Source organism: Eupeodes corollae, chromosome 1 (genome assembly GCF_945859685.1).
Source record: "Eupeodes corollae chromosome 1, idEupCoro1.1, whole genome shotgun sequence".
In the NCBI taxonomy this organism is placed as follows: Eukaryota; Metazoa; Arthropoda; class Insecta; order Diptera; family Syrphidae; genus Eupeodes; species Eupeodes corollae.
Genome location: NC_079147.1, coordinates 61,087,635 through 61,114,826, shown reverse-complemented (window position 1 = coordinate 61,114,826; position 27,192 = coordinate 61,087,635). Strand labels below are relative to the sequence as shown.

Genomic DNA, 27,192 nt, shown 5'->3' with positions numbered 1-27,192 from the left:
GCAAATGCCGCTCATGGATAGCGGCATCGGGGTGGGTTACGCTTTAACGACAGGAGACAGCATTGAGTTTACGAAGCATTCAATTCTATACGGTTTTTGATTCCTAATTGTACAATGCTGTCGAGATCAGAATTTAATGAGCTTATCATTCCTTGCCGTTAAAGTTCCACACCCGAAAGACAAGGATGAGAATCTAAGAACGAATATGAAAAGCTGAGGGTACTGTCATCAGCAAAACAATTTAGTGGGTTAGAAGATTCAGACAGAAAGGTAATTTCTAACCCAACGAAGAAATGAAACATCTATACCAAAAGAACGCATTTTCGATAAGGGAGCTTGGTGCCAAACTCTATCAAATGCTTTTGAAATATCAAGTGCAATAATCTTTCTTTCTCCAAAACGATGCAAAAATTTGTTCTACTGTTTGGTGAGATAAACCATGAGATCAACATTGAATCTATTGCAACGAAAGCCATACTGACGGTCATTAAGAAGCTTCCGTTCTTCAAGATATTTCTTAAGCTAATTAATAGCGTTTCCATGACCTTGGAAAGAATGGACGTGAGTGCTATTGGACGATAGTTAGAGGGGGAGGAGGATTCGGAGGATGAAAGAAGATCAGTCCCATAGAATCGTTTACGATCTCAAGAACAGGAGGACTAATGACACTCTCCAGTATCATCGAATTAACAGCAAACTGTGCTGCAAGCAAATTGGAGCTTTATTGATCGAGCCCACAAAGGGAGTGTCATTGTGGACAAGCGTTGGAACGGAGGATGACGTGGTGTTTCGTACGTGATAATTGAAAACAAAACTACAGACCACTACCCAACAGTGTATTACATTAAAACTGAAAGGCAAACCGAAAAACAGAATATTAGTAATACTCATTATACACATTAACAATTATAAATTAAACCAACTTATTCGGGAAGAAAATTGGATTTCCGTTTTAAAAGCGGAAAATGCTGAAACAATGTATCATGCATTCGCTTCTAAACTTAAAGGTATAAACATGAAATCAACAGTCACTAAAAGAAATTCAAAAACACGGAAAAACAACCCATGGATAACAACAGAACTCAATGTTGACTGTAAAAAACGAGACATATTGTGGAAGAACAACATAAAAAACAAAAGCTATGAGAACGATTATAACATCTTATGAAACAAAATAAATAAGGCTTTATTGATCCAAAAATCTAATTTTTATAAGAACCATTTTAAGGAATTCAAAACGAATCCGAGGAAAACTTAGGGATTGATAAATGAAATTCTAGGAAAAAAACTAGTATTGATGATACATTCACAGAAAAACTTTGAAACGGAATTTAAATCATTAGCGAACGAGTTTGCTGAGTTTTCCTCATCACAAACAGCAAATATAATACATCAATGTGATTTGAAAACATCCATACACACGAATACTCATCAAGTAAACACAATTTTTACACATGCTACAGATGATTGTGAGGTTTACACTAATATAAAGCCAATTGGGGTGAATAAGTGTCCGGGAATAGATGGGGTAAGATCGGTCGACTTGAAGAACAATGCTGATTTATTTGCTCCAATATTGTGCAAAATAATAAATCTTAGCCTAACTGATGCGAAAATACCGTAACATCTTAAAACTACTGTTGTAAGACCGACCTACAAAGTGGATTGAAGAAACAACTGACAAATTACAGACCGATTTCAATACTCCCTGTTTTCGAAAAGTGTCTTGAAGAAATAGTTGTCGACAGATTGCAAAATTTCATCGAAAAGCATTCACTTATTAACAAAAGTCAGTAGGGGTTTCAAAAGAACAAAAATTCTGGACAACTGCTTTGTGAATTTGGTGACTGTAAAAACGAGAGCTCAAATTTGGAACATAACGTACTTGTATGGATTTCAGCAAAGCTTTTGATACACTCAACCATTCGAAACTTTTGGAAGCGTTAGCAAGAAAAGGAATTCAAGGTAGGTTGGCTGATTGGATGTCGGACTATCTTCACATTCGAAAGTTCTCCGTCAAAATAAAAGATTTTAACAATGAATTAAAGAAAGTCGAATATGAAGTTCCACAAGGAACTAATTTGGGTCCGTTTATGTTCATCTTTTATACTACCGAACTTCTTAGTGTTTTCAAGTTAAGAATCCCGTTTGCTTTTGCTGATGATACTTTAATTGTTGTTCGCGATAGGTCTCTGGAATCCGCCACAATGATAATGCAAACAAAAAAAGAGGCTGGGATGCGAAACACAATGATAACTTCCCATCCCGTCTGTCGATTTGTATTGCTTAAAAGTTTGTCTAGATGTACTCGTTTTGTGTACAATTTTTACCAAATTTGCGTACTATTTTTTATGAAAAAACGGACTGTTGGATTCTAATATAAAAATTACTGAAATTCGAAAACAATATTTTCTTTGAAATAAAATAAGTTTGAAGCCAATATTTTTAATTTTTGATAAGCTATTTGAGTCGAAAGTAAATTTTTAAAAACTTTTGTTAATTTTTTTTAGGTTTTTAATTTTTTGTACAAAAACTGTCAATTAGATTCTTTTCAAAATTTTACTGAATGCTAACAACAATGTTTTTGAAAGATAAAAGTAGTTTAAAGCCAATATCTACAATTTTTGAAATATATTTGAGTAGAAAATCAATTTTTACCAACTTTTATTAATTTTTTGGGTTTTTATTTTTTGTAAGAAAAACTGCCTATTCGATTTTTCTCAACATTTTTCAGAATAATAATAACAATATTTCTGATAAGATTAAATAAGTTTGAAGCCTAAATTTTAAGTTTTTGAAAAGATATTTGAATCGATGTTCAATTTTTACCAACTATGAGTACTGTTTTTTTTTTTAGATTTTTATTTTATTTTTTTACTGTTAATACGATTTTTCTTAAAATTTTATCAGATGACAAAAACATTGTTCTAAGTTGCAAAAAATTGTTTTGGAGATGAAATCATATTTTAGTCGTAAAATTTTGGAGGTGACAAATTTTTTTTCTTTTCAATTTTTTTGTTTTACAAGATTTATATTTTTTCAAAAAATATATTTCTTTGATATCACGTTACAATATATTAAATAAAATTTAGTTCAAGTCTCTAGAGTTTTTAGTTCGAAAGATATTTAGGGTTAACCAAAATGTTCACCTTTTTTTCAAACTGCTATGGTAAAAAAAACCACCCAAGCAATTTTCTTGAGAGCCCTTTCTGCATCTTTCTGCCTTATTATCTGCATAACAAAATTTATTTGAAATCGATATCTCTTCTCGTTCTTGAGCTATGGACGATAAAAAAAACGTCGCGAACGTACGGACGTACGAACGTACGAACACACGCTCTTTCGACTCTAGGGACCTTGAAATGTCGAGAAATGTCAAAATTTTCAATTTGAAAAATCGGACCCATTACAATAACTTCCTATGGGAAGTTAATATTACGAAATTGGTTTAATGTCTTAACGTTTTGACATAAGACGGCATAAACTTCAATTTTGTATTGCATAATTTTCAAAGTTCTTTAAATGCCAATGGTGGCCATCACTTTACCACATACATAAATAATTTCAAATTTAGAAAAAATATTTTAAACATTACTTTTCTTTTCTTCTTTTAACTTGAAGAATTTAATATAAACATTTAATGATATAAATAGGTCTTGATTTCGTTATAAGTAAGTGTTAGTTTAGTAATCAATAACAATTAATTATAGAAAATGATTATTTAAAAAGAATACTTAAGGATAATTTGAAAATCTTTTTAAAAATATTTACTTCTTTAAAAAAAAATAAGAGGTTAAATTTTCAACTATTTGGGAACTTTTTAATTTTGAAGCTGTCATTTTTTGAAAATTGACACATAAGATAATGGTGAATATTTTTAAGGCACAATTCACAGAATTGCAACGAAGGTTTTCTACAGGTATATTCCGGTGTTAGTCTTTTCATTTTAGGTTCACCCATACAGTACGTATTTTTTCAAAAACTTTTCTGTATAGATGTACATTCTGGGTTAAAATTTTAAAAAATAGATTGAAGAGAAACAGTAAAAAGAATAGAATGCAATCTTTTATAATATTCTTTTCCAAATTTAATAGCTTCAACTGTTCCGAGATTTTTGTAATTATATTTTATTGACTAACTTACGAAAATTATTAGAAAATACTTTTTAAAACTAAAATTGTCTTAGCACATTTTTTTCGTAAGATTTTAAACAACAAAAAAGCAGCTGGTACGCAACCCACACTGATAACTTCCCGATTCCGCCCATCTGTTGATTTTTCTTAGAGTTGTATAAAATATAACAACGTTTTGCGTAAGAAAAACTATTTGAAGATAATATCTTCCTTGGTTCTCAAGATACTCGAGTCGAAGAATATTTGTATCAGCTTTGAATTTTCGTTTTCTGTAAACTGAATTGTCAATTCAATATTCCTAAGAACTTATCTAAATGTTAAAAACTAAATTTTATAAAGTTTGCCTTCGATATCCTTTCATACTCCCGGGATATCTTACATGAAACACAATTTTTACCAAGTTTTAAAAATATTTTTGAAGGTATCCATACCTTTTTAAGAAAAGCCGGTTGGATTTAAAAAAAAAAAATAATTTTTAAGTCAATACTTTCATTTATTCTCGAGGCATTTGATTCGATAATCAGTTTTTACCAATTTAGTGAGTTTTTGTTTATATGAAAAGTCGTTAATCGGATTTTTCAAAGACTTTTACTAAATGTCAGAAATTGTTTCTGTTTTATAAGATAAGGTAAGTGTGAAGCTAAAATCATTAATTGTTGCTAAGATATTTTTATTCATAATCATTTTTAAATACTCTAGGTGGTATTTTTTACAAAATCAAACTTTCCCTTTGATTTTCCGAAATATTTTACAAGATATTATAAATTTTGATGGTATGAAACTACAATCTAAAAAGCGTGTTGGTGACGTCGATTGTGATGATCTCACCTCCATGCCGTTAAACGTTACGTCATCCGTTCATTTCTTTACTGAGGAGAAACCAACTGCTATCCACAGCTCTCTGAGTTTTATAAGAAACAATAATATCAATTAAATCTAATGCTACTGGCTTGGACCAAACGGACCCTAAGTTCTTGAGACTACTTCTTCCATATATTCTGCGCTATATAACCTACACATTTAACAGCATATTGACTACTTCCGAGTTTCCTTTAGAATGGAAAAAGGCTAAGATTATGTCCATACCCAAAATGCAAATAGGTACTGCTACAGAACTTCGGCCGATTGCTATTATTCCGTTTCTTTCAAAGGTGTTTGAAAAAACTATTCCAAAAATATCTTGCAATCAACAACCTGTTAAGTACCTGTCAGTCTGGTTTTCAACCTAAGCGCAGCAAATCCGTCTTACTTTTTGTAACCGATGAAATTAGAATAGTAATGGAGAGTGATCATGTTACATTGCTAAAACTTCATTATTATTCAAAGGCTTTTGATACTGTTAACGACTTCATTTTTTGTAGAAAGCTGCGAGTCAACTTTTGCTTTTCTTTAGAGTCCTGTAAGCTTGTTCTTTCGTATCTCCGCGGAAGGCAACAATGCTTGGTGGCAAATGGATTTTCGTCCACATTTCTCAATGTTTTGAGTGGAGTGCTACAGGGATCTATCCTTAGACCAATCCTCTTCTCACTTTACATAGATGAGTTACTATAAGTTGCTAAACATTGTTTAATTCATCTGATGATGTGCATCTCCTGATAAGTCGACCTTTTGGGGCTAAAAATGATGCCGTAGCTTTAATGAACGAGGATCTCACAGTTGTCAAAAAAGGACGATCTCCGGCTTAACCCTGTCAAATCAACATCACTCCAAAAATTTGTATCAATCGGGTTTTAAGCCGTTGAAACTTGACGACAAAACCATTGAATATGTTAGCACAGCTAGAAACTTAAGATTAGTATTAAATCGAACTCTCACTTGGGATGACCACCTTATTAGTGCCATTGGTAAAGTCTATGGAAATCTCCGCCTTCTTCATGTCACTCGAAATTGCATCCTCATCAAAACTAAACTGCTACTTGATAAGGCCCTTATAATGCCAATTGTGCTGTATGGTTATGAAATCTTTTGTGAACTAGACTGTGTGACGAGCCGCAAATAGAATGTTGCTTATAACAATATTGACTGCTATATTTATAATCTACGTCGTTATGATCACATAACCATTTTTTCGGTACGGATTTCTGGTTGTAGCCTAGACAGCTGAATAAACTTTCGCTTTCTGAGTTACCTGCATGAAATCATCCAAACACAACAACCTGATTATACGGTAAGCTAAATTTCCCTCATTCAACAAGGTCCTTTGCTTTAAAATTACCCCGATACAATTTTTGAAATACTGAGCGTCAATTTTTTATTCATATTGTACGCCTTCGGAACTCTCTGCCCATCGGTATGAGGAGAATAAGAAGCATAAGTAGATTTAAATTTTTACTTTTCAACTATTTGGAAAATAATTGATTTTAAATATCCTTTTCTTTATATAAAATATATAAAAAGAAGTCTAAGGTATTTAATTTTTATTCGAATTCTGAAATTTATGTTAAGGCCTGCAACACCTTATAAGACTCATGTCCTATCTGTAAGCGATTTTTTGAAATAAATAAATACAAATACAAATATCATATTTTTTTTCGCAAAATATTAAAATTGACAAAAAATTTAGGTAATTTTTTTAACGGCCCTTGACACGTTGAAAATGTCAACAAATCTAATCTCACGAAAGTAAAATTATATTATTTTTTGACGAAATGTGACGTGCAATAATTCCTTTTAAGGAATTATTAAGAACGTTTCTTTAAAAAGAGTTCGCCACTTAAATTAACTTTATTGTATTTTTTTTTTTGAAAGTTAGTGACTTTTTTAGATAGCTTAGAGTTGGAAATAATTGATAGCTGTTTTGATATTTGTCATCTTATTTTATATATCAAATCTTGTGTGACCGATCTGACTAACGCCAAGTTCAAAAACAATCATTTTGTTCTTTGAATATTGGATACCAATTGACAATATAAATCCACGAAAAAATTGCTATAAATTGATAAAAAATAACTAATAACCAAGTTGAGAACAAAGAAGGGTACTGACTTAAAGCTTATTTCATTTAAAGACAAAACTTATTTCATTAAAAAAATGTTTACTAATATTTACAACATTTTTAATAAAAACTAAATCAATGATTTTTTTACAATAATTAAAGTTCAAAAATACTTATTATTTAATTTCGCAAATACCTCAGTAGACCAAAGTTTACAAAGCAATTTTTGAATGCATAGTTTTTAAAGTTCTTGCAATATCAAATCGGCTTAATACAAACAAACATAATTTGGAACTATCAGTGTGGTATGTGAATTCATGAAAACTTTTCAAATGATTTTCGAAAGACTTACAATTTTTATTAATAATATTGATGATGATTTTGATACCGTTTTTTTAATTTGTTGACGTTGTTTTATGAAATAAATCTAACGCAAAGTTCAAGAACAAATTAATTATGAGACTGAAATATTGGATGTGTTTGTATATAATTTATAAAAGTTGTTAAAGTCTTATTTAAATATGTATTTTAAACACGATTTTTGACTCTTGATTAATAAACCAAAATTAAAGTCTAACTCTTATCGGACGAAGTTTACGACTTTTTAGGTTCAAACTAAAAAATAAGTCAAATGTTATCAATCTAAAACTTAAGTTTGAAGTAAATATAATCTCAATGTATATCTGCATACTAATCGATCTTCTAAGTGCCATTCTCTTTCAACAAAATACGATCAAAAAAATAGTTTAAATTAACATATTTCACCTTAAGCAATTATTTACAGTCATAAATTCTGTCAACTTGACAGCTATATTCTACCTTGACCAAATGCCTCTTCGTCTCTCTTGTATAGATCAAATTCCTCCGAATTAAATCGCTGAAATAGTTAAACTTTACATATTTATAAAATTTGGATTCCATCCATTCATCAAGCAAAAGAAGGCCTCCTACTTTTACGATCATCAATTTAACAGTTTTTATTTTTATACTCTGTATTCTGTCGAAAAAGAAGTAAACTTTATAAACATTGTAAGATATTTTATTTGTGGGTTTTTCTTCTTTAATTCGTTTCTTTTTAATTTTATTTTGCCATTCCCACGCCAATCGAAACCCATATCACAGCTTGTACATATTTCTTGGATTTTTATAACTAAACATAAAAGATTCAAACACTCGTAAGCTTGTTAAATTTGTTGAGACTAAGATTGCACGAAATCAAATTTGTGGGAAATTTATAACTCAATTTTTCTTTGTTTTTAACAATAATTGAAATACTTTTAGCACTTTTTTATGAGATTTTTGGTAAACTTAAGAAATACAAAATTACTACACAATTTTTGAGGGGAAAGAAAATGATTCGATGTGGGTATGGGTTATAATGGAGATGGTGACTCGATTGCGATTATATTCAATTTAATTTTATTTCCACCTGAGAATCTATATTACTCGTATTACAAAATGTTTGAAGGCTTGAAAAACAATAAAATCTAACTATCTTTGAATTACATCTTACTCAGGAAACTTTTATGGCTAACGCTATTTCAAAGAGATTTAGATCTTTAAAAAATAACGACAAAACTCGTTGACAGTTGATTGTTTCATTGGACCATAGGTTGGTCCTTAACTTCAAACCATAAGATTGAGTTTTATAATGTATCTAAAAGTGTATCTAACATCGAAATTAACATAAAGTTTAATTTGTGAAATTGTTTGAGTGGGAGGAGCCTCGAAATGTATCTTTTTTTTGTTCAATAAAAGACATAACCAAAAATTCTTGATGTTATCACTTGTACCGCGGCGGCTTTCGTCAGGCGGCCGGCAACAGGGAAGCGATTGAAAAAAATATCGCTCCTATTTATTTATTCTTTTATCTTAAGTGGAAAAGATGCATCTGTCAGATTCCTTGCCAAGATGTGCTGTGCACTCGTTTTGACTGCGCATCACTTTGAATTTTAAGGCCGATTTTATGGTCTTAAAGTATTTAATAGCTTATTAGGTATGCATGTCCCTAAATTTATTTAACTTTTCTAGTTGCAAGTAGGTGGAATGTGGATAAGAATAGAACTAGAATTTTGACACCTTTTTTATGACAGATAAAGAAAGAGGAAGAAAGAAGAAGAAAGAAGAAGAAGGAAAACAAAAACCATTCAATAAAATGATGATGGCAGATGATGACTGTGGTTTGGTTTGACAAATGATCATTCTTTAGGATGTCACTTGAGGTGCGGCAAGACACATCAATTTTAACCAAAAACCAACCATGACATTAAAGTGGAAACCTTAATCGGTTTAGGCGAGTGCGAGAGCCTCTTCCATTTGAAATATGTTCATATGGAAAGAAGAATATCAATCCTGTGTGGGTGCATCTTATAAAGACAATATATAAGATGGGATTTCAATGTTTAACATGGGATTTGGAGGAGTCTGGAGTATACAGGTGTATCTTTGTTCTTTTGTTTTTTTTTATTCATAAATTGATGAAAATAGATGAGTTTTTGATTGAATTTTGAACAGTTCTGTTTTTGTGACTTAACAAGATTCAAAAATGTCCGAGTGCTGTTGATATATTACTTAATAGGCTTAAAGAAGAGTATTATATGTTTTTTGTTCGATGAAGATGATACTTCCCACACTAAATTCTTTTCAGTCTTGATAAGTTCTTATATATTTTGTTCAATTTAAATTGTTTTTCAAAATCTATAATTCAGCTGATAAGAGTGTTTTATTAAAAAAGTAAGGCTGATTTAAGTAAAGGCTTATGTAAAACATGTTCTTAAGTGGGATCAATTTTTTTCTGTAAGATCAATTTTTAATTAAAATAAATCAATTTTTTAAATTAATTTTTATGGAGAATTGGAGAACAAAAAATTTAAAAAGCTTCTTATTTTTGGTTTGTTTATTTCGTGGAAAAGAGTTAAGCTTGGTTAATACCTTCAATTGTGTTCTTAGGAACAGTATTGAAGATTTTATTTCAAGTAAAAGTCTTTGGGTGGTATAGCTATCTTAGTTTTTATTGGTTGGAAGCCAGTTTTGAAAATTACTTGGAAGAAATTAAAACTTGACAAAAACATGAATTAGAAAAGCATAAAAAAGTGAAGAAAAGTCTTATTTCGCAAAAGTTCTAAGGAGGGACTTAACATCTAAGGCCTAGTGCAGAATTAACTACGAGTTAAACTCAGGGCTAGTTAATCCTGAATTCGGAGCTAACTCATTTACAGGTTTTTTAGTGCGGTATTAATTTGTTCCCTTGGGGACATAATGTGGTATCACTGAAAAGTTATCGATTCAATAGTGAAAAACTATCGAAATTTGTTGAAAGATGAGATTTAAAATTTTGTTTTTAAATACTTTGTTTATTTTATCGTTATCAAATTGTACTAATTTTTATATGTTTGATGTATTGAAAATAAATATTATTATACTGTTCAGAATCTTAAAACATCAGGTTATGGGAATTAAGGAAATTTGTATTGAGAAAAGATGTCTGAAACGAAATGCAGTATTGAAAAGCTTCGGGGAAGCGAAAACTTCAAAGACTGGAAATTTTTCGTTGAAGCTTATTTCCAAATGAAAGAAAGGCTGTTTCTGATGGTAGTGATTAGGAGAAGGATGCCACGAAGCTCTTAAACGCAAAATCGGAGCTTATACTGCTTGTTGAAAGATCCATTTATTCTCATATAAGACATTGCAAAAGCGCTAGGGAGATTTGGGATTCTCTTAAGAAAATATTTCAAGATTCTGGTCTTGTGAGAAGAGTTGGGCTCATCCAAAAGTTTTGTTCCACAAAATTGAAAGATTTCTCTACCGTAGATGAAGAATGGATAGTGATCAATGCTTTAATGATGAATAATGAGAATCTAAAGCTCTGGGATTCTTATTACAGGAGACAGTATTAAAACCAAACTTCTTCAAGACGTTAATTTGAATGCAAGTCAAGATACTGTTTTTGCTGGCAAGAACAAGAACAACTTTGGAAATAAGAACTTTAAGGGTCCAGAATGTTACAACTGCAACGAATTTGGCCATATTGCTGCTAAATGTCCAAGCTTCAGCTCACATGTGCTCAAACAGTGAATGCTTTTCAAGTAAGATGAAAAATCTTAACTCTGAGGTAATTGTTGCAAATGATTCAAAAATACAAGTCCAAGGCAAAGGTAAAGTCGATATGAAGGTATCTATTGGCATATTCAAGGAAAGAGAGGTTGAGTTTTTAGAAGTCCTTTACTTTTCTGACTTATGAATTAATCTTTTATCTATCTCGAAAATTGTTCAGAAGGGTTTTTCAATGATTTTTTCCAAGAATGGATGTTAAGTGAAAGATCAAAGGGGTAATTTTGTAGCAACTGCAAACTTGGTGAACAATATGTTCCGACTCAACAGACCACCCAACCAAAGTGCATATGTTACAAAAAACGGAGCTTCACACTTTGAACTTTGGCACAAGCGTGTTGGACATCCAAGTATTGAAACCACAGAAGCTATGATTCCGGAAGTGGTGCAGACTATTGATTGCGATAGTTCAAAAATTTAACGAACAGAACACCTTGCAAAGGTACAAAAGAAAAGACACCTGGAGAAATCTGGATTGGAAGAAGAGTGAATCTGCATCGGATACGGATACTGCACACACTCAAAATAAAAAGAATTATTAATTAAAATTAATTTGGCTAAGCCATTTGGGATGAAAGATTTTGGAGAAGCTAAATTTGTGCTTGGTATGCAAATAACTCGCAATCGCGAAAAGGGAAAGTTATGGATAGACCAACGGACATAGTTAAAAATATTCTCAAGCGATTCAACATGGAGGATTGTAATCCGGTATCCACACCCTAAGATATTAACCAAAAGCTTATAAAAGAAACACATCAACAAAGCTAACACGAAACTAATTACATGAAAACCGTTCCAGATCAAGAAGCTATTGGAAGCATTTTATATGCAGCATAAGTAAGATTTATCCTTTGCAGTGGGGGCTTATCAAAATTTAATTATTATCCCTCAAAATCTCATTGGATAGCGGTTAAACGACTTTTCCGTTATATAAAAGGAACAATAAATTACAAGCTAGAATACACTCGAGACATTGAAGGATGTTTAGAAGGATTTTCGGATGCTGACTGGACTAGTGACTCAGATGACAGAAAATCAACTACAGGTTATCTCTTTAAATACCAAGGAAGACCTATTTCGTGGTATGCAAAGAAACAACCTTCTGTCGCTCTCTCCACCACAGAAGGCTGAGTATATGGCCTTAGCCTCAACATCTCAAGAAGCACTTTGGCTCCAATCTTTATTGCGAGATCTAATTCATTGGAATCAAGAACTTATATTGCAATACGATAACAAGAGTTCAATAAAAATATCTAAAATAGGTAATAAATTAAAAGTAGAATATTTGAAAACTGAAGAGATGCCTGCTGATGTTCTAACCAAAGTACTCCCTGCTACAAAACATAACAACTGTTGTACTCTTATTGGTATAAAAGTATAAAAATCTAGTCGGGGTGTTAAAAGTTGAGATTTGATACTTTGCTTTTTAATACTTAGCTTATTTTATCGTTATCAAGTTGTACTAATTTTAGTACTAGTGTGAATAAGTTTTAATTGTCGGGCCAAGACGAATATTACAACATTTAGTTTTTGATACGATAGCTTATGATCTTCTCTCACCAAGAAAAAGGTATCTTGAACATTTTAAACTTTCATAAAACATCGAAAAGTGGTACGATATATCCTTAGAATACTTAGCCTTAATGAATTTCAAGTCTCAATTTAATGGATTGAGTATCGTATTAATGACAAGAAAATCTTCAATGATTTCGAAGATTTTGCAGGTATTCTGAATGATTGTCGAAACGAGTTAAATTCGTGCTTTGACTACGTTGCTTTTGATAAAAGACAAATAATGCAAAATAATAGGATTTAGTTGTCACATTTAAATCTATCATATTTCTACTTTCGGCAATTGTATTTTTACTTTTGGCAAGCAAAAACTACGCCATTATTAAAAATATGCTAAAATGTTGAACACTTTTTATTTAAGCCGTTGTATATCTATCAATAAGCTAATGAAAATTAAAACTATTGATACAAGAATTGAAATTATGAGCATCGCTGAAGAACAGCTGAGGATATTGCTGCTTTAGCCCGACGAATTCCTAGTTTTGTCGCAGTCGAACAAGAGCTAAGCCGAGCAATGAACGTCAAGCAAATCGCCAAATCTGACAATTCTACCAAAATTCATCGTAAAATAATGAAAACTAAAAATAGGGAGCCTAGGAAATTTTGGAGAATGATATAAAGTGAATGGAATTGACTGTCCAGTGGTTCATAACCTCTATAACTGGATTATTAAATAAAAAGAAAAGTTTGTTTAATACTTTAATATTTTTAAGCTTTCAAGATTATTTAAAATAGCAAATGAATTAAATTCCTATGAACATTTTGTCTTAGTACTAAAATTAAAAAAAAAAATTTGTTGTTTTTGACAAAATATAGATTAACTTTAGAAAGTCTTAATAGATAGCTAAATTTTCGACTATTGTCAAACCGAGGTCCCACTGTGCAGTACGTGTGTGTATTTAGTATGTTTGGCTGCTGTCAGCCACCACCCTCCAACTTTTAGACTTTCGGTCGTCATCAAGGTTTTGATCAAGCCAATATGCTAATAGGGGCTTTATGCTAACAACACGACTTGGGATATTTTTTCTTCTTTTTTGTGTCTTATCCCCATACGGTCTCTTCGTGTATAGTAGAAGCAAAAGTATCTTATAAGATACCTTTTTCAGACCTCTGCTATACTATGCTTTGGCCAAGTTCCCTTTTGAATGCATTTGCTTCCATAAATTCCAGGTACTACCACTCAAAGCATACTTCCTTGTTACAACAACGTTTGGTTAATGGCTTTTTGCTTTAGCAATATAGACTCAACTCCATCTCCAGTGTAAGGAGAGTGGTTTGGTTTGGATACCAAGAAAAAAAGGTTTTTCTTATGGTTTCTAAAGTACAGTGTCGAACTAACAAGCACTCCGTTTAACTCAATATTGTTGTTGTTGTCGTTGGACTTAAGAAAAAAAAAAACAAATCTGAAAAACAACTACGAAAAAACTGTCGTGGACAAAAACAAAAAGAAGAACCAGAAACGGTTTTTCTCTACCTCCAAGGCTATATCGTTTTTTGTTGGTTTTTGAGAGCTTCTAGCGATGAAGTTGATGATTCCATGAGGAACTTGATGTACCTTACCAACATAGGTCGTATGTACGTTCCCGTACTTATTCTCATTGCAATGCAGTTAGCTAAAGGTATTAACCATATGCAAAGACAAAAGATCCAACAAAAAAGGCTCTTTATAGGTACCCATAGTACCTATACCTAAGCTATCTACGTAACGTCTTCAGTATCTAGGAAGAAAAAGAACTTCAACGATGTTGCAACATACCTTGAACATACATAAATTTGTTGGCAGTGATTTGTTCATTTTAGTCGTTTCTATAGCTTAGCTTAGTTTTTATTTTTGTTTCTTGAAAATGTTCTTTCGGTTGGTAAATTATCCTGCGAGAGTAGAGGTTCCGTTTTGTGTGCTTGTATGGACAATTTGTAAGTCGAGGGAACACTATCATGTTATTAAACGGTTGCATGCGAGTAGGTAACATAGAACATTTAACTATACAAGAACAAGCTTGGAATTTGTGCGCAAGCGGGCAATCGCTTCTAACTTTTTTTGTAAGGCTTTTGGCTTCCTCTGCCAAGGTATATAGAAATCTTTAACCTTTATTAAATTTTCAAGTAGTTTATAGACGTCTTCAAGTCAATGAATCAATATATCAATATACGAGTATTGAAGATGACTTTGCATTGTAAGTTATGGATGATGCATAATAATGAAGCCTTAAAAGAACTAAAGGAAGGTAGAAACTTGGGTAAAGACATCATCAAGACTACACTTTGATGATGAAGAGCCAGAACCCGAATCGGAAAAACTAGAAAGTCACAATAAGGGTGGTCTCTTCATAAGATTTGAGTATTTTTTTCGGAAGAAACATTTATCAAACTGGAAATGGCATTTCAATTCAGTGGTTTTATGATTCAATGGAGGTACGAGTATATTCAATTTTTTACATTATATTTGTTGTTTAAATGACTTAACCTATTTTGAATCTTTTGTCCGTATAAGAAACTAATTGAAAAAAAAACATATGCAGCTAAAACTGTATAACCTGGTAAGCCTCTGCGGAAACCATTTATAAAGGGCTTTTTAGGAAATGGAATAAAACAAAGGCAATTTTTTAAATTGACACGAAGTTATATTTGAAAGATAATTTTTAAATTTAAATATGACAGCCAAGGCTGAAACTCCAACTTGTATGACTTTTCCAAAATTTGTGGCTGTTCCTGTATATCGCCAATAACACGGGGAGTATTGTTCTCTTATTGTTCAATCATTTCGGGCTTAACGTTGTCCTCAGAGAAAATAGTCAATTGGCGTTAAGCCACACGATCTTGAAGGCCATTTCAAAGGTCCGTAACGTGAAACTATGCGGTTACCAAACGTAACCGTGATATCAAAGACATAGTAATTCCTGAGACACAGGACTTGAAAAAGGGTATAGAACGCACCATGCTGCTTTGGGTAATCTGTCATATACTTTTGATCTTCATTCAAACAACGTCAAATAATATGCTATTGTACTCTGGTGAAACCTGGAAGGTCTGGAGAAAATAGCAGGTTTTTATAAATTGCTTCCTATGCCACTAGAAACTCTATCAAACCAGAAATACTGGCACAGGTCAAATTTAGAACTACTGGACGTTCAGATTCGAGGTAGTAAAACCTGCCCTTCAAATAAAATCCACAAAGTGCTTATCGAAGTGGAAGACTTATAGCGAAAAGTGAGGACCAATGGTGCCAGGAGTGGCAGATGTCCGAAGGAGGACGTGGATGCACTGAAAGTATTTTGCGCGCTTTTTGCAGCGAGCGACGAAGCTCAATTTTGTCTCAATAAATAAGCAGAATTGTGCATTTTGGAGTAAATATCAGTCAAAAGCATTGCAAGAGTTACAAATGCATCAAGGAAAAGTCTCTGTGTAGTGCGTTTTATGGACTGGTGGCATCTGGACCGTACTTCTTTAAAGATGATGCTAACGTAACGTAACTGTGAAAGGTAAGCGCTACCGTAAGATGATAAAACAAAAAAAAAATTGGGTGGCGCAACAGTCCGTTGAGAACTAGAGCCTAATGACTGACAACTCTCAACCAATCCTGTGTGCGAGTAATATTGTCAGGAATGGAGGGGACCTACAGTTTATATGCCGAATTCGAACGGCTAATTTGAGAAAGCACTTTTTCATGGCAAGAGTTACTCTTGGAGAATTTGTCAATTCCTCGCAGTACCCGTGAAAAGACTTAAGATGGCATAGGCAGGGATCGAACCCAAGGCATCTGGCATGACAGTCCAATGCACTTACCATCATGCCACGGGTACTGCATGTGGTTTCAAAAAGATAGTGCCACATGCCCCACAGCACGCGCAACAATGGACTTATTGAGAGACGAGTTCGATAAACATTTTATTTCATGTTCGGGACCGGTCAATTGTCCCCCTAGATCGTTCGATTACCGCCCTTAGATTTGTTTATGGATCTATGTTAAAGCTCATGTCTATACAGACAAGCCCGTATTTGAAGACAACATTGAAGCATTTATTCGTGAGATACCGCATGGACCTTTTGAGGCGCAGTCAAGGCCAACGTTTGCATGAAATAATCTTCAAACATTAAATTCTATGGACCCTGCTATCGATTTAAATAAAGACTTCATGCATTTTTCTGAATTGTATGTGTTTTTCTGTTGAAAAACTTTCCTATAGCTTTTACAAAATCAGTGTCTATAACAGATCAGTTAACCTCTACTCTATAGATGGAATTATGAAGGCTTTTGTCAGTATTGATCTTAAGAGTTATAGATAGAGCATTTTCAGAATTCTTACAGTGACTAAATTTAAAATTGTGTGTGTCATTTTTTATGAAAGACAGGCTACTTTGTCGGCTAACTTATTGAGCATGAAAATCTTTTCTTGTAAACAAAATAGCTCTTTAAAGCTTGATGTAATACGTTCTTTCATTTGATTTACCTTCCTTTTTACGTTTGATCATTTTTGATGAATCTTTTGAACTTTCTCACTGAATTTAAATGTTTTTTGTTCAATACCATCATTTCAAAAACGTTCCTTATTATCCATTATATTTCAAATAATAATAATTGTCAAGTCATCACATTTACATCCCTCACTCACGATCATCTGTTCTTTTTCTATTCTATTCTTATTTTTAAACGTCGCGTTGTGTCAGTCGTCGAGGAATATTCTAGGCACAAAATTGACCTCAATCATTACCGGAATGAACCTTTAATGGAACCTTCTAAACCTTCTTTACACCACATTCATATCTAAAGCATTATGCAGTGCATCAAATTAAACGTCAATCAACCGTCACCGCATTTTCAATATCAAACGAACGAACAATAGATCTCGAAGTTCAAATTCAACCTGTGATGGAAAAAAGAAATAATGTTCCCTATTTCCACAAACTCATAACTGTACTTTAAACCCTTTTTATATTTTGTTTTCCTTTATATGGTAATCTTTGGCTTCTATTCAAATGGCATATCAAGATTCTATCGTTTTCCACCACAGATGATGATGATGCCCAAATTGAATCCCAACACCTCGAACGGCCGGCCGGGTGCGCTGGAGGCGGCAGCGGCGTGGAGCATGAAGTCGCTGTGACTGGCTCGTCAAAATGCACAAAGGGAATCTAAAAGTTGCAATAACAGTACCTATCCCGATCCCGACGCTCGGTCGGTGATCACCGATGTGAAGTGGGACAGTATAAGGTACCTTAGTGTGTTGTGTACTATTTTGTTATAGGAGGATAGAAAGTTTCTTTTTAGACTCTTTCCTTAAAAGGCCAAAGCCAAGAAACACTAAAGAACAATGCCACTACCAAAAAGAAACCCCCACCCGGCTAATGAGTTAAGCCAAGAAGTAGCTCCAACTCTAACACTCGTAATCCACTCGTGTATCCTTATTTTTGGCTTCAAGGCTCTGTCTTCTGATGGCCATTGTCAACACATCCGAATGCAACTTTGCAGCTATGTACATATATACCTACCTCAGCCTTGTTATAAGAAACCCCGTTTTGAAGGCTTCTTTTTGCATCTTACCTATTTGCAGTGTGAATTGGTTTGTTTGTTTCTTTTGTTTTGTTAAGGTTTTAACAGTCGGCAATGTAGAGGAAGTCATGGGAATGAAAACCATCTCACACCGTGCGCCATTTACATTACAACCTATTATACCCTATAGGTTATACCTATAGGAACTATAAAAGTGTTTTTATATGATGAAAAAAACAGGGTTGGGTGAAGCCATTTGTATATGTATCTCCTCCCTACTCACTTAATGGACCAACAAATAACCGCACGACCTTTAAGTGATGCAAAGAACAAACATTGTATTGTAGGTTCATTTTTCTGTTGCCAAGAAGATCGAGTAAGAAGTGTTAGAGGTCTCTTCCTGGAAAGATTTCTGCTTCTTTGTATATACTTGTACACAAGCTCGAAAAAAAGAAGAAGAATAATATCTTTCCCGTAGGCAAAACCATGAGTAAGGATTGAAGAACTAACCACGAACTGCAATTAGAATCAACCAGCACCAACGACAACAGAATAAAGAGGACCAAAACTTAAAATAATGGTTACAGAGGGGAAGGGGAACGCAGAGCTTCCACCAAATGGGTAAAATTGTAGGCTATCAATAGCTCCAGCGAGCTATCAAACATTACAAAAATAATATTTATTACTTCTTGCTTTCAAAATGTTGCCAAAAACTGATATATGCTTCCATTACAAGTTCATTTCATCTTCTTCAGGATTTACTAGTTACAAAAGTTCAGCCTACCCAAGATGGTGGTGTTAAACCTATTATTAAGATGATAAACTTTTAACCCGAGTTAGAATCTGCTTGTATTCTTTCTATAAGATGTAAAATTTGGATTGAAAACAACAAAAAGCTCAGCAAATTCAAAGCTGGTTTTCAAGCACAGCTTATATTTTTGCTATACGTAATTAGTATTGCTAGAAAATATATCAAAAAGAATAAATCCCCGAAAAAATAGTTGCCAAGCAGTTTCTTCCTTTGATGGGAGAGTGCGAGACAGCGACACAGAAAGTGCAGAGTGTCTTCATGCACCTCCTCGTCACCGCATCCTCTGCATAGATCATCTGAACTGATTCTCATCTTTTTTTTGATATATGATAACCTTACATATTATGTCCAGTGACAGGCCCAGATCTTTCTTGTAGTGCCGCAGGTATCAAGCACGTTCCACCTTTCATCGGATAGTTATTCTTTTTGAATTTCCTGTTTAAAATAACAGGTAGGAGTGCTAACTAACTGAGCTTGGCTTACGTCAAGCATTGACCCTAATCTTGCTAATTCATCGGCTTTCTTGTTGCCTAGTATATCGCTGTGGCCTGGGACCCAGAAGAGTCTAATGTTGTGCTGTGCTCCAAGAACCTAAAGCTCTTCGCGGCAGCATGAAACAAGCTTTGATTTTACCTCAGTTGCAGTAATCGCTTTTATTGCCGCAAGGCAAGACCAAATTACCCTAGGTTACTATTGGTCTAATTATTGCCGAATACATCCATCTGATAAGCGCATTTAGATAATCTGATAAAAGTGAAGAAAACAGTCTTTAAAGATCAATCGCTTTAAGATCATTGAGAACTTATGATTCAGGGAATAGAACCAAATTTCGAGATCAACAGGACATATTTTCAATAATCATAACTGAAGTGGTCGACAAAATGCATGACCAGCACTTAAGTAGAGCATCATCATTAGACTAAAGGCTGTTCTACAAAAGCCTTAACCATCAAATGCCTATTAGAGATTATTTCAATAGTAACTCCTTATCTAAGATGATTAAAGCAAGGGTTGAGTTATTAAATTTGAATTTTATACCTCGCAGGATAGATTTTTATCAAACCTGTAACCTACGCAACAGAAAATAACTTGAAAGTATCTTTGTATTGCAGATTGTCCTTTTTTACAAGAAATCCGAAGGTTATATTTCCAGGAAAGTTTTTGGCATTAAAAAGTCTATTTTAAGTTTCTTCTAGGACATGCTAAGACAAAATTATCAGTAAAATTCTATCGCACTTTTCTGCTCTAAGTTAGTGAAAAATTGGCCTTAAACTAAAAAAGAAAAGAAGCAAAATTAACAATTATCTTGAATATTCGTATAATCCTTTAATGTTTAAAATACTTTTGAGAAATTAAATTTCAAAAATCGGGGACAGTCCGGATGATGTTGCAATGTGTTCAAAATCTAATAGTGTCGTTGGTTAACTGAATCATATTTTAAAGTTCTTAGAGTTAACAAATTAGTTCTATGGTTTTTATCCTTTTAACATTACATTACATAACATTATTTTTTGCAGAACAATAATTAATGATCTAATGATGAGAAAATGCTAATGTATCAGCAATTCGAGAAATGGTTAAATCTTCAGACAACTGCTGGAAATTAGCTCTTCTGAAAAATACATAAGAAATCAAAGAATTTACTGTGTTTAGTAAGATGATTACTTAAGTAAAAAAAATGTCAAAAGGGGAGTGATATTTATCAATATTAGCAATTCCTGATCGAGATTCTAGAACAAAGGGTACTAATACCGTCAGAAGAAAGGACTAAATCGAGAATTCGATTTTTTGAGTTTTTGATACAGCTTGTTTGCTGTAAGTCAGTAAGAAGGACTTTATCAAGAAGAGATAGTTCCAATTGTGAAGAAGAAGAAGGCTTCAAGGTAGGATTCGTCTTCGGATGGAATCCAGTCAATGTGTGGTAGGTTAAAATCACCTAGAAGTAAAATATTGCTGTCAGAGCTGGACAAAAGTAAAAGATAGTTTAATGGCAAGCAAATATTTTGAAGGAATTTAGACGTTTAAAATGAAAATAGTCTTAGTCTGTCTCTGTACCATTAAATTTACACATACTAGCTCAATTGATAATTTAAATGGAAAAGATACAGAGGAAGGGGAGTATTTATTTATTACCGCTATGAGAATACCTCCACCTAAATCCTTTGCATTACCAATATGACGATCGATTCTGTAAACTTCGAACTCTTGATTAAATGTTCTGTGTCGGAAAAGCTTGAATTACGCCACGTTTCTGTAAAAACGAATACGTCGTGTGGAAACATTTCAATATAAAATTGTAATTATTAAAATTCACAACAACTTTTGCATGTAAGGTTTTCTGACCTTGTTATTGCTCAAAGATTTGATCACAAACTTAAACTTAAGGTAAGGTCAATGCAAGTGCCTTGCAAAGAATACAAACCTTTAAAATTGAATTCTTAAAGCTATCGAGAACATACATAAGTAAATGTGGAAGTTTGTCATAAAAAATGTAGGCGACTTTACGATCTTGAATACCAAGTCAAAGTGATAATGCATCCACCAAAAGTTTCCTCCGGTAAATGGACGCGTCACGCATTACCATTAATGTCGGTAATAAATTTGAACGATTTGAAAACCCTGTTCAGAAGTTAGCCTATGAGTTTTGGTATTGCAAATTAAACTGAGAATAAATCAAGTGACAACTGTCAAAAAGATCAACTTCGAAGCAATACGTCTTTAAAACAAAACCATTAGAAGGTTGACTAATACTTATATACAATGTGTTTAATGTGTTCTACCTGTTTACTTTGATGGATAATTTACAACATAAAAATATATACATAATTTATGGAATGAAATAAAAAACGTCAAAACCTATTCAAATATTAAACCAGAACTAAATGTTAATGAATAAAATTTGAATTTAAAAGCCTCCTAAAAGAAAAGTATCAACAAATCTAATTTGCAGAAAACTAATATTTTATGTATTAAAAAGTGTAATTTTTATTCTCAAAATAACTTGTTACTATTGTCTTCATGATACTTTCCGTACCTTCACTTTCTTTTCATTTAAATGCAATTATTTTTCAAAATTTACCAACAAAAACTACAAAAAATAAAAATTGAAAACTTCGATACCATTCTTCAAATTTTACGACACAGTCAAAATGTACAAAGAAAAATAATTTACGAATCCAAAAGCCGAACAACTTTATTTACTTTCAAAATACTAAATTCCCATGTTTAAATACTAATTTTATAATTTTACATCATAATTATGCATCATAACTATAAAACTTATGCTACATCAGAATTTGTTTTGTTATATTTTGGGGTGGTTAAATTATAACCTAAAAATGCCATTCGCTGTATTTTTATTATTTTTTGATCTGGCGCATAGGGCGATAAAAATTCATATCGGTTTAATAATGTAGGTAGACTAATCATAAAAATTTATATAACTGCAATATACTTGTACATATTATTTCTCAATATAAGTTTAAGTCTTTTTCGCTGTCCCTATATCCTTAAGGCTTTAAGAAAGGTCTGTCTGACTCTGACAAGAAGACATAAAACCAAAAATCAATAAAACTCCTCTAATGCAATTCAGTGAATATTTTTATTCTACCCAAAGCATCTCTTCTCCGACATCGATATTTGTATGAAGGTACACATTCCAAAGGCATCACAAGACGGGCTTCATAAAAGTCACAACAACAACAAAGTCGAAGAAACTTGGACTTAAGGTTCCTACATGTATAGCTTTTTAAAGCCTCCAAAGGTTAGCTGGATGCTATAGGGTGCGCTCTTAATTATTATTAAACAAATTCTACAAACATGAGGTTGCATATATATAAGTTTAAACACAATCCTTAAACCTATAGTTGGAAAAGTAGAAAAAAAAATAAAACAAAAAAAAACTTACCACTGGTATCGTTGATATCGAAGAACGAGGTAAATGGATTCCCTTCGGAGACTAGACCGTATCTGACCTCACGAGGATTACCTTTATCGCCATCTTCAGCATGAACTTGAAGTATCTGTAGGTATGTTAGTACGTAAAGACCAAAGTCAGATATGTTGAGCGGTATAGAGGTTCAATTGTGCAGCACAAAATGCGTTGCATACAAGAGTGTTGTTGCATTTTCCAAGTTTTGATGAAATCACATAGAAAAGAAGAAAAAATAGAAAAAAGAATAAAGTTAACAATTTTAAAACTTCAATCCTTGAGGTAAGATTTTAGTTTTGTTTATTTCTTTGTTCAAGGCTCTCCGCGTTGCATCGATTAATTAGCACATACTTGAGGTAGTACAGCAAACGAAAAAAGAACACATCTCACATGTGATGTGTCCCAAAGATATTTTACTAAAAGTTTTGTTTGTTTTATGAAAGAAACTCATTAAAAGGTTCTTCTAACAGCAATCCTTTCCTTCCAGGCATCCAGGGATACACCATACTTAAGTAATACCTAAGCACATTTGTCTATGCTCTGATGAAACTATCTCACTCCACCTTAAGCACTATACTTTACAGCACTGCCCTGCCATCACTGACAACAAACATTTCCGCCCGCCATTGCAGTCATTTTCAGGCCTTGCCATCACATATACTCGTACTCGTGTGTTAATAGCGGACTCCACAAATGGGGGATACTTGATAGTACTTCATAGATATCAATGCTTCATGGATGTTTTTTTTACCGCACCATATTCACATAAATTTAATGCCAAAAGGTTATCTCTAGCATGGATGTATGTTGCCATTGAGAGAAGAACGCGCAACGTCTTCTTATCATATGACGATGTCGCGAAGTTTCTTTCTTGGCTAAAAATTATACACGGAACATACTTATAACCTGGACTAGAAGAGTTTTTCAAGAGCTATACTATACTGGAGCTCAATAAATGTCGAAGAAAATCAGATAGTAAAACGAGAGCCTTTAGGCAAAATGCACTCTATAAAAATGAGTATAAACTACAACTATGCGAGTATAAGCTTGTTTTTTTTTTCTTTAAGATATGAGAAGGAACGCATATTACGATGTGACTTAAGGTTCACTTCGGATAGTGGAGTAATTATTTTTTGAAAATTTTGAAGCTAAATGAGAGTATGATGGAAGTTGATTAAAAAGTTATCCTGATGGTCATCTTAAAGAAAAACTGAAATGGGTTATTGACTGCTTGGTCTAATAAATATGAAGCTTATCGAAAGCAACAAAATCTAAACGTTTATCAGCTTCTCTATATGAGTCAAGGACTTCGTGACCCTATTAGCGATGAAAAGCTCCATTTTTATAGGGTTATTCTATAAGTATACGTCACTGTAACAGCGAAAAAGAAGAGCAAGTATTTGCTCATCATTTAAAAAGGCTCCTTTATTTCACCAAGAAATGTCTATAAAAGATTGTATTTTTATTCTAGATCAACTGTTTTCTTTTTACGGAATTGATTATCTATGGAATGCCTGGCTTGAGTCCAATATAGTGAAATAAGACTAACTTTTTAAAATTGCCCTATATGCTATCTAAAGTTTTTTCACGGGTACTGCCTCTTCGATAAATTGACAAATTCTCCAAGAGTAATTCTTGTCATGAAAATTGCTTTCCGTTCGGATTCGGCTTAAAAGGTAGGCCCCTTCCGTCCCTGACAACAGTACTCGCACACAGGAATGGTTGAGAGTTGTAAGTCACTAGGGCCTAATTCTAGACGGACTGTTGTTCTAGTTCTCAACGAACGAACTGCGCCACTCAATTTATTTATTAAAGTTTCTTTCCGGTTATGACAGACAATACTGTTAAAAGTAGAAATAAAACCATTTTGACACTTTAAGGGTAATTAGACCAACTGTTGGAAATTGGCTTTATTTTATAAAAGTAAAATATGGCCAATTCTTAAAATTTATCCTTATTTCACTTGGTTTTATTTTACGGCACGATCCTATCCATAAGGTTTATCTGATTCTGCATAGTAGATATTTTTAACAATATGATTGTAGATATTTTGAGAAATATCAAAGATATTTTGTCATCAATGATTACAATATTTTGAACTAATATCAAGTGAGTTTTATGGAGTCGCGAAAAAAAAGTAGAATAATACCAAACTTACAAAACTAAAAGACAGAAAAAAGAAAGTGTAAAGTGCAAATATGTGCAGGGCTAACTGTTCGAAATGAAATAAAACCATTTTGGCTACTCCTAAAAAATGAACTTATTGCACTTTGTAAAAGTAAAATGAGGCCAATTTTTGAAAGTTGGCCTTATTTTAAGCGGTCTTATTTCAGTCATCCAGTTTTTAAGCATAGCACTTTAACGGTTTAAGGAATTAATATGGCTATGGCGTTAATGCGATGAAGGTCATTTCTGGTTTATCGGGTATGTCTTTCTTGTAGTGAGAAAACTTCTTTTGAGAATATTGAGACCCCATTAAATTCCAAAATATCAATTTTTGGTGTTCTTTATACAAAACAACATTGGCCCATTTGACTTGTATCTTAAAAGCTCTTGTTATGACGAACTCAATGATGCTTCTAAGTAGGACTTGTTTTCTGATGAGAGGTTAAAGTCACCTAAAAGAAGAATAATTGCTTTTCAAACCATCGATGTCCATGGTATGGTTAAGAGCAAGATAGAGTTTAGCAAAGGCGTCAGTAGTAACGGTTGGGCTTTTTGGAGGAATGTAGAAATTTAAAACAAATAAATCTTTTGACTGTTTTGCGATATTTGAACGCAAATAATTTAAATTGTCAGGTTAAAAGGAAATGTTATGGAAGTCGTACGAAAATTAATTCTAATAGCTATTAAGACTACACCACTTCCTCAATTCGCTTTATTCACGCGACGATCTTTCCTGCAAATTAAGAACTCTTGATCATGTCTAAGAGAGTGGCGTTGAACCAAGTTTCAGTGACAGCCAATAGGTTTTATATAAAAGCCTGGGAATTATTAAAAATCTTACTTCTTTTGCTACTCTTAAATGTTGGTAGTAGAGGGAAAACCGAATGAGTCCTTTGAATTTGTGTTGTTATTAATTCTTTTTACCGCATTCTGCCTAGAAGGAACTGTAAATTCTTTTACCAAAGACTTAGGGGGCCAGTTGCTTTTTGCAAATTGACTCGAATAATGTGTGAGGTGCTGTTATCTTAAAAGAAGATATCACTTAAGTGAAAAAAGTTGAGCGAAATTATTTATGGATTAAGTAGCAACAAAGTTAGTTCCGCAATTTTCCGGAGATTACGCCATTTACCGCCTTCACAAATTTTCCAGACAAACAATTTTGGACTATTTTACACTTCGCACTTGAAGTCTTGAAAATGTTTATAAAAGACCTATTGGAGGCCCTGTTTTTTTTTTGTTTTTTTTTTGTATTGTACACTCACACAAGGGGATATGAATGCCCTTATAATGATTATACACAATGCGAGTAATTAGTAAGGGAAGGGAGGATAGGATTTAAAAAGAGATACCGATGCACATTGGTTTTGAATGCCTGCACATTGTAATCGTTGGGAAATATTGAGCCTGGTAAGACATTCCACATTAGTGTAGTGCGACTTAAAAAAGAATCTCTGTACTTTACATTACAAAATTGAAGTCAAGGGTAAACTGATAGGTATTCCTAAAAGAACGGGAATTACGGTTGAATTGTTTGAGATTGCTTATTTAAGAAGCTATAAAATAATGAGAGACATGTTACTTTACGACGAAACTTGCTCGAGAAAAGCAAAAGTTTCAGTTAGACAACGGTCACCTATAATTTTTAAAGCTCTCTTTTTAATTCTGTTCAAGAGCTTTATGTGGGTTATAGGAGCACCTGCCCAGTTACGGGAATTGTAATCGAGTTTCGGACGAATATAGGGCTTTATAAATTATAACTAGATCAGAAGGGGTAAAAAGCTCTTGCATCGACAGAGAAAACCTAAACAAGCAGCATTTTTGGCATTGTCAAACATGTAATTACTCCACAACAAGTTCTTTGTTTTATTTGTTCAATCTCCTCGATGCAAGTAACACCCATGGATAGTGGCATTGAGTAAGCTTTACGCTTTGGTGACATTAGGCAGTATTGAGTTTTCGAAGCATTAAATCCTAAACGATTTTTGATCCGTCAAGATCCGTTGCCGTTGATAGTCCACATCCGAAGAACAAAAACACCAGCGTTTA

General features: G+C 33.1%; 1 protein-coding gene across 4 annotated transcripts in view; it reads right to left on the bottom strand.

Moving 5' to 3' along the window:
* The window catches only part of LOC129943129 (cadherin-86C), a 449,574-nt gene that overhangs the window by 20,660 nt on the left and 401,722 nt on the right, over positions 1-27,192 (bottom strand). For all 4 annotated transcript variants that reach the window (XR_008781168.1, XM_056052378.1, XM_056052377.1 and 1 more), the window contains exon 6: positions 22,957-23,071. Coding sequence is in view for 3 of the 4 variants with exons in the window: in XM_056052378.1 (XP_055908353.1) it covers positions 22,957-23,071 (115 nt within the window). In the remaining variant the exon portion in view is untranslated. The remainder of the gene's footprint in view (positions 1-22,956; positions 23,072-27,192) is intronic.